The sequence below is a fragment of the Rhagoletis zephyria genome, unplaced genomic scaffold, assembly GCF_001687245.7.
Source record: "Rhagoletis zephyria isolate East Lansing unplaced genomic scaffold, Rhagoletis_zephyria_1.1 Rzeph_scaffold_01099, whole genome shotgun sequence".
Taxonomy (NCBI): domain Eukaryota; kingdom Metazoa; phylum Arthropoda; class Insecta; order Diptera; family Tephritidae; genus Rhagoletis; species Rhagoletis zephyria.
Window position 1 is genome coordinate 132,489 of NW_016158183.1, and position 9,225 is coordinate 141,713.

The 9,225-nt window shown below is 35.4% G+C and overlaps 1 protein-coding gene across 1 annotated transcript in view; it reads right to left on the minus strand.

The window, feature by feature from the left end:
• The window catches only part of LOC108362784 (maltase A2-like), a 49,716-nt gene extending 40,897 nt beyond the window's left edge, over positions 1-8,819 (minus strand). The window contains exons 1-6 of the mRNA XM_017615929.1: positions 8,319-8,819; positions 7,711-8,087; positions 7,341-7,647; positions 6,959-7,275; positions 6,767-6,895; positions 6,638-6,702 (exon numbers count right to left, since the gene is read on the minus strand). Coding sequence (XP_017471418.1) covers positions 6,638-6,702; positions 6,767-6,895; positions 6,959-7,275; positions 7,341-7,647; positions 7,711-8,087; positions 8,319-8,819 — 1,696 coding nt within the window. The remainder of the gene's footprint in view (positions 1-6,637; positions 6,703-6,766; positions 6,896-6,958; positions 7,276-7,340; positions 7,648-7,710; positions 8,088-8,318) is intronic.
• Between the last annotated feature and the right edge of the window lie 406 nt (positions 8,820-9,225).

The following is a 9,225-nucleotide window of genomic DNA, read 5'->3' on the forward strand; positions in this document are numbered from 1 at the left end:
CCCCCCCCCCTTCGTATTTGTGCAAAAGAAGGCAACAAGGTTACATTTTGCGGTATAAAAGATAACGGCATTAGACATATACATATCGCTAGCTTAGAGTGCGAAGTTGCTACATATGTACGGTGACCATATTAACTAATGCTAAATAAAGGACATTTTTTTCAAAATGATTTGGGAATACGTACATACGTACAAAAAGTGCCTTAAGCTATCGTAATTTAAATCGAATATTTACCAGTTAATTATACTATTTAATTGTATAAGCTTCCCTTCTCTAAAGGCGCTGTAAGCTTATCGAGGACTCCGCCATCCTTTGCGTATATTATAATTCACACTACAAGACGGAGCCGGCAAGGCAATTCTAAAGTTTCTAGGAAAATGTCTAAATATTAATTATTTGTTTTTTTTTTCAATTATATAAATTTCCCCTTTTTATAGATTGTGCAATGATTACCGATTAAATAAAAACCGTTAAGTGGGTTGCGAACCAAACTGGCGTAAGTTTTCATTATAATCTATAAAGGAAATTTTTACTTTTTCCAATTCTCTGTTTAAAAATTGACCTTTGAAAAATCCAGAACTCTTTTAAAAGACAGTTTAAGAAATAAAATGTAAACGGCGTCCTTTATTTAAATAAAAAAAATATGATGGATAGAGTTAAAATAAATGATTTTCCTTTAAAATAAAGGATGGATGGTCACCGTATACATAGTTAATATTGTGGCGATTACTGCGGTAACGCGTAGCGAACAACAATAATGTGGCAAAATGTTCGACGAAAGACGTAGAATATGCGACAGCAAGAAACGTCAAGTGTGAGCATGCTGCAAACAGCGAGAGAATGAGAGAATGTATGATAGATGGCAGAACGTTCTAGAGTTGCCATGAGTTCGAGCACAGGTATATAAGGCCGCTGCTACAGTGCACCAAAAAGTCAGTTGCGAATCAGCAATATATTCATTTTAAGGAAGCGGCGTTTGAATTCTAAATTTCTCAACAAGTTTCTAGAAATCAGGCATGTCTTTTATTTCTTTTTAATTTCTTTTCGATGATTGGTAGTTCTAAAGGCTTAAAAGCTACAAATTTAAGTAACTACCGCTTTGCAATGCAGTTATTTATCCGGCTGACAAATGGAATAAACAGTCTGCGTACATCTCGTTCACATCAGATACTTAAGGAAAAACGTCTACTTGCACATATTCTACTAAATATTCATCAACACTCACAAACATATACCCAACCTAATGCAAGTTCCCTACATCTAGACTACTTGATATTTATATGCCAGGTGGCGCACTTTAATATTACTTATGTAGGTACGCTCAGCTGATAAGGAAATGAGGTCGCGCATTAGTGTTGGGTTGAGTGGGAAAGTGTATTGCAAAAAATAATTTCATAATTTTATACTTGAAAGTATGACTACTGTGCTTGTGTGCTTGCTGTTGTTTTTAGCGATTTCTCATAAAACACTGTAAAAAAGTACAAAATACAACATCATACAACATTTCCCTCCATTTTAGAGAGGGTGGACTAGTGGTCTAGGACATCCTGTGTATATAAAATTAAAAATAAATAAAATAAGAAATGTCCGTTCGTCGGCCGTCGAGTTCGCATCCATTCAGCAAAAACCGCTGTTGAGAAAACATGGAAAAAAATACTTCAATTATTTGTCAATTTCTTTATAAATAAAATCAGGAAGAATTTACACATAAAATCAATAGGAATTTTCTTCGTTTTTTCGTCTGTTTTATCCTTAAGCTTAGAAACTTTTGATAGAGACAATCTTGTTTTTATGTGTCACATTTTTCCCTATGCAGTTTATTGTCCGGAAAGACATACGCAGGCATTAGGTACCGTAAAATATTTTTTCTACGATATACGTACATATACCGTGAAATCGGGTCATAAATAAAAAAGTTTGGAAGAAATTCCGATTTATGATTTCAAACTTCTTTCACAAACACACAACACACACAAACTATTTTTCACGACCCAGTCTAATGTAAATACATACATGGGGCATTCCATACCAAAATATATGGAGTTCACACTTCAAAATTCTCTATGAAAATAAATATTTTTGAAATCTTTTTTCTTGAACATTTTTTCACATACAAATTTTAATTTTTTACGCCGAAGTTGAGTAAAATGAGTACATTACAAATTTAAAATTTTTTTTTAATTTTTTTGAGTATGCAGTTTTGTAGCCCATTAAATTTTAGTACAAAATGCAAAGTTGAAGCGACTGTAAAATTGCGTTGATTTTTAATATTTTTTACTCTGATGGCTTTTCGCACTTTTTTTTATGGAAGAAAAAGCGCGAAACCGTTTTTAGAGAAAATTAAAAAAAATAAATAAAATTACGCAAGTTTTGCAATCGCTTAAAACTTGGACTCTGTTATTCAAAAAATTTATTGGGCTACAAAACTGCATCCTGAAAAAAAATTCTAAACAAGTTTTAAATATGCAATGTGCTCATTTTACTCAACTTCGGCGTAAAAAAAATCATAACTCAAATTATTGTAGAGTGCCCCCCATAATACTATACTTAAGTATAGCGCAATACTCAAAGCTACCATTTTGATTTTTATTTTTTATTTTTTTTAGGTGGCGTGTTTTCAAAAACTAATTTTTGTATCAAAAAATTTGTATGTAAAAAATTTTTCTGGAAAAAAAATTTTAAAATATTTGGTTTCATAGATAATTTTGAAGTGTGTATGTTTGATTTTTTTTTAATATTTTTCTCGCCCTTTTCTCGGGACATTTGGAAAACTATTAAATCGATTTGTTTTTGTTTTTGTTTTTGTGCTGTAAAGTTTTCAAAAATGTATTAATCAAGCCATGATACAAAAAACAAGGTAGTTCCATTGTCACTTTTTCGTCGCCATATTAACAACCTGACAATTAAGCAGATTGTGACATTTCGTGCCATACCAATATCTAAAATCCTTCAAATTTTCTTATTAATGTTTTGTCGATTTAAAAATATTTTGTTCTTAAGCATAGCATAATAAGAAATAAACAAGAAATAAGTGTTAAATTCCACAACATTTCGTTGATACATTTTTGCAACATGAAGCTAGCAACACAATTTTCATGACATTTTTAAATACACATGTACATTTTAAATTGTGTGAAAGCTGACAGTTTATAGAATTCAGTAGTGACGAAAACAAAGGGGGGTTAAGTGGTTAAACCTTACCCAAGCCGATCATAAAACTTGCGACGCAATTTCGTCTTATGCCTGTGGGTCTTGGCAAGAATGTAATCCCTGAAGGTTTAGCTAAAATGGTTTTCGGGATACACCCTGTGATCATGTTACTTTCCAGAAGGTGTGGCTCCCGTTTTTCTGTACATATTTCCGTTGGAAAAATACCTTATCTCAGTATTCTAGGTAAATGCGTCCAGAGGTATCTATGCGTCACCAGAATTTTAGTTTATTTGGCTTATACCGCTAGCTCTTTTCAACTGCTACGAGATTGTTTTCATATACCCCAATTTTTCATAGGTTTGGGATTGATTTCATTTACCTCTATTCCTAATTCTACGGTGGCACGCCGCATTTTCCAATAAACCCATATTTTTCCATGAGCTTGAGATTGACTTCATATACATATATCCATACAAAGTTCCAGGACTCTACCACAAATACTTCCAGAGATATACACTATGAAAAATTCGAAGGGAGGTTCCACACGCCCTTTAGATATCGGTTTTATTTTAGCCTATAACCATTCTTGGAAAACTTTTGTCCGAAATTTCAAAAAAATCGGCATTGTGACTCCTCAAGCGAAATGAACTAATGATTGCAAAAAATGAAATCAAACATCGTAGTTGACCAAAAAAGAATATTCGACTTCATTCTCTCAACTTCTCAGAATGTAGAAAAGCTAAGAGATATATAATAAGATAGGATATATTAAAACAGCCTCCAAAACATTTACTAAAGACGCCCCTGGACTACACAAATCAGTTTTATTGAAAATTTGTTTTTATCTATTTATTTTATCCTTCAATTTTGGGTGTGTCAAAATTTCATGTGAAAACAATATGTGTTGCTAGAAAAATTTTACGGCCCATGGGTACCAAAGTACATTACATTGCTGTTAAATGGACAAAGACAAAATGTATTAAATAACACATCGAAATGTGTAATTTCAGAATTACATCAGAATCACGTATCCGATATAGAAAACTGCATTGTGAAATAATGAGATGACATTAGGACACTAACATAATTTGAAAATATGTTCACTAAAATTGTATTAATATTAAAATAATGATTTGGCAAGTTGTTATGGAATTTAATGTAAAATTTAAACGTTTTCAAGATAAGATATTGATTATTTTTAAAAGGTATATATTAATACAACTATTTTCTTTATAATCCCAAATTTAGGATATAAAATGTCCCACCCCACAAACCTTACAATTGGGTAATGCCGCTTCGAATTTTTCACAATTGAGCAATTGTCAAAAATCTGCTTTTTAATCAAAAAGTTGTTTATTGAAACTACCTTCTTTTTTTATCATGAATCAAGCTCAAATTTCATATTTATTTATTATTTATGTCTATCCATGAACCCTAAAATTTTTAGACAAATCAAAAACATGAAGTGTGAACCCCGTCCATTTTGGTATGGAACGCCCCACATATACTATGCTATGCGCACATTTATAAGAGTGGTACTGAAACTGCGGTGTGAGTTCTGAATCCTCCCACTGATCTTTTTCGCCACTATCTTGCCAACGCATCCCATCATTTAACTGCAAATGTCAAGCAAACATGTCACATCGCTTGTTCCTCATTTTTATTGCCACATTTTCGCTTTTTTTGCGTTCTCTTTCACCCCGCCCTTGCTCTTGAAGAGCGTATTAGTATTCCGCACCTTTTCTAATCCTCATGAAAGTGTGTGTGCGTGCGTGCGCGTGTACAACTTCGATGCCAAAATAGATTTATATATTGTGTATCATGCGGCTCCATGTATTTATATTTGTTTGCACGTGTGATGCTTGCTTGGGAGGGTGCAAAAGCAAACTTTGGAATGTTGGGTGACAGCTGCCGTTTGCGCCGGTTCAACTTGAATAGGCTAATTTGTAATTTTCATGCGCGTAAATTTTGTTTTGTACATAAAATATGAATTGAAAATGAATAATTTTTGTGACTGCCTATATCTAAATGCCTATATAAGGGCTTATGTGCATAAATGTGTGTATGTGTGAAAGCGAATTAAAGTGGCATTTTTATGAAATGAAATTTACTAACTCACGTAGGCATTGAAGGGCAGAAATTTTGTATGTATTTTTGCACATGCATAAGTACATATGTACTTCGATGCAGGTGAGTAAAAATAACTTTTACGACGAAACAAATCAAATCCCAACAAATTAGTCTATCCGCTGTCACATTTACGGCTGAGTGTGTACTTACACCTTTGCTGGTGTAAGGCATGTGCTGGCGTCTTTTTTTTTTTATTTGTGCTAATTTCGCTTTTACCAAAATTTATGGGCCTAGAATACAACGTTATTTATGGGAAAAATTTAGGCCTAGCAATAAACTCTTGAGTTAGTTTTTCGTATACAATTAGGGTAACTTTTCAATTGAAATTTTTATCATTAAAGAAGAACGACAATTTTGGCTAACTAATTAAATGTTGTCTGTGTATATGTCCATACATTATTATGCGGCTAAATTTTTGAATAAGCAATCGCGGGAGATAGGGCATGGTTAGGTTATGTTAGGTAAAGGTCCCTAAACTAGAGCTCTGCAAGTAATTGATATCCATTCAAGCAAAACAGCTGAACAGCAAAATATTATTTTTAATACAAAATTTCCGAAAGTTATTTTAATATCCACAGTAGAAGTCCAAGATAAAGGAAGGGAGCTAACGCTGTCGATATTGATATTCTAGAATCCCTATTGTGATCACAGATATTTATTTTGTAAGATTTAAAGCTTGTAATAAAGCATAGCTCATTCGGAGATATAAGTAGAGAGTTATTCTACTCAATTAAACTCACGTCAACATGCCCTAAAAATAATCTGTGGGAAAAGTACAATTTTTTTCAATATCTTAGGCTCGAACAAGTCAATAAAAATTCAATGTGCTAAAAAAATAAAATTTAATAAATACATGAACTAATAATTTTTTTTTACTAAAATTACATTTATTTTCGAATCTTTTAGTCCAACATAATTTGGTATATGGACCTTTTTTAAGGAGAATCGAAGTAAGCTAAGAAAAATTGTTTATAGCACTTGTAATTTGATGGACTTGGGCGAGCCTAAGACATTGACCAAAAATTGTGATCTCTCGCATATTATTGTTTTTAAGGCATAATGAACCAAATTTTTGCGGATTTTCGGCCCACACTAATGTTTATGTATATCCACAAAAATAACGTATACCCTACGCCATCAAAATCATTTTTAACGTCTGAAATACTTTGTTTATTACTTTAAAAAAAAAAAAAAACAATTAGAAAGAAAAGAAAAATTGCATTATAACACTTATTTTAGTATTTAAGTAAGTCTTTAGTTTACATATGAGTAATCACTGCCGCCAACATGCCGCGCATTCACCTTTTACGATCACAACATTTTTTTTTAATGGTCCTGCAAATGAACTTTACGGACTCCAGCGCAGCATAACCGCTTCATAGGGCATCAAATAAATGCGTTTGCTCAAATCCACTTTATCACTAAAATTAAAGCAAAACAAATTTGAAATGTCAAATCTTATTGATCCTTTTCCGCGTGGCTTACCCGTAGTTATGTGGCGAATGTGCCGTGAGCAGCACATATTCCATAGTTTTATTCGTCAAGCCATCCAAATATTCTATTTTGTTACCCAAGTTGGCCAGCAAGCGGTATTCTTCACGACCTACGGCAGCTCTGGAAGTTTTATTAAATTAATTATTGCATTTATTTCAAGCTTTTAATCGACCCCTAACGAACCTCACAACTTGGAAGATCTGCTTCTTCAATGCGCCATACGAGAAGCCACCTTCCTCTTTGAACGCCTTGAAGGCAACAGTTTGCTTGAGTTTGACCATTCCCTTGAATATATTCAACGTGCTGCGTGCTGCATGTCGCTCCATTTCCACATTTAAGATTTTATAGTTGGGATTGATGGGTAGCCAAGTGTCGTTGGCTTCGCTAAAGCCGGAATTCTTCGTGTTACCCCACTGCATTGGCGTGCGCTCTGGGTCGCGGAAGTCACAAGCTCTCTCGCTGCAATCTTCGGGTCCATCAGTCATGCCGATCTCATCACCCTACACAAGTGAGCATTGGGTATAAAAAAAAAACATGTGCATGAACCAAATGTTAGCACACTTACGTAATAGGTAACAGATGAACCCGGTAGCGCATGCGTCACCATCGTCATTATATTCACTCTATTTACGCCAATGCGTGTCGCCGGCCGACTGTTGTCATGATTGCCGATAACCCAGTTGCCCAACTTATGTCGCGTCCACATTGTGTCCAACCAATGATTGCATAGTCGCTCTACATCCTCGGCCGTGGAGGTGTCTGTCAACTGAATGAAATCGAAATTCATTGGCAGCTGGCTGCCGAGGTGCGTGCCGTTGTTGATGTACTTGCTCAAATTCTCAATGGGCGCATATGCCTCGGCGATCTGTATGCTAGAGGGGGAGGTTATTACTGGGAAATAAATCGGTAACTGATTTCTTGCAATAGCGCCTTACATGCTGTCACCGCCATGGAGGCGACGGTATTCATCCAAAAACTGACGCCATTCGTATAACAGTTCGGGGTTCTCTGGTTGATCCTTTGTGTAGATGTGGTCATAGTACATGTAATCATTGGGATCGTCCGTTTCGCCGCTGAGCGGTTCATCTGGATATGTGCCGTTTTCGAAACGTTTCTCGAAGAAGTGTGGAACAGCGTCGATGCGAAAAGAATCGACGCCGCGTTCAAGCCAGAAAGTTAGGACTCCGATTAAGTGTTGGCGCACCATGGGATTTGTGAAGTTGAAATCAGGCTGCTGAGGCAAAAATTGGTGGAAATAGTACTGTTGGCGCTGCTCGTTCCACGTCCATGCGGGTCCATCAAAAGCGGAGTTCTTGATGAAGAAGTGGGAATTGTGGAATTTTAGTTTTTTTATCACACTTAAGAAAATTAGTTCTATTTTACTCCGCACTATAGTCAAAAAACTAAATAATTTTAAAGTTTCAGTGAGGCAACTTTTTTGAAGAAAAATTAACAGAAACAGAAGTAGTAAATAACATTTTTTTTTTTTACATTTCCACTGAATTAATTTCTAATGATTGAAATTCTACATACAACCGCTCACCCAATTGCTTGGCGGCACACGCTCGCCTGTTACTGGATCGATTTTACCATCATCCCAAATGTAAAAATCATCATGGCCATCCTCACGGCGTATCGACTTCTGGAACAACTCGCATTTATCGCTCGAGTGATTGGGCACAAAATCCAAAATAATTTTCAAACCCAAATTATGCGCCTTGGCAATCAATGCATCGAAGTCTGCCAGTGTGCCGAAGATCGGATCGATGTTGGTGAAGTTGGTCACATCATAGCCCATATCGGCCATAGGCGATTCGTATATAGGCGAAAGCCATGCAGCCGTTACACCTATTTCCTTGAGGAATTCCAAACGCATTGTTATGCCATTCAAGTCACCTATACCGTCACCATCGCTGTCCATAAACGAGCGCGGATATATCTGATAAAGCGTAGCGGTCTCCCACCAGTCTATGGTACTGGTCGCAGTAGACTGCCACATGCAGAAAATAAAAATTGTAGCTAAACGAAATAGCTTGGACGCCATTTTAATGCTAACTGAATAAGAAGACTGCGACTAACCGGTTATTATATACTTCCAGACACCCGGAGATAAGGGGCCACTTGCTAGAGCCTAGATCTGTTACAAATTATAATGGACTTTGTATTAAAAAAAAAAATATCAGTAAAAAGTCGAGGACTGTATTACGATAACGCAAAGCATTACGCTGCATATTGCTTACGGCCAAATTAACACGCTGAAGTACGCCGAAGCTTTATTTTTTTTTTGTGTATAGAGCAGATTGTTTTGAGACATTGGAAAATTCCACGAATTCTTATCGCTCGATATCTCCTTGAGATACGCTAAGTTAAGTGACGTCAAAGTAAAAATTTTCTTGCGGGCAAATTCGTGACGATTAGATATTAAATCGAATAACTCTTGTCTTGTCACT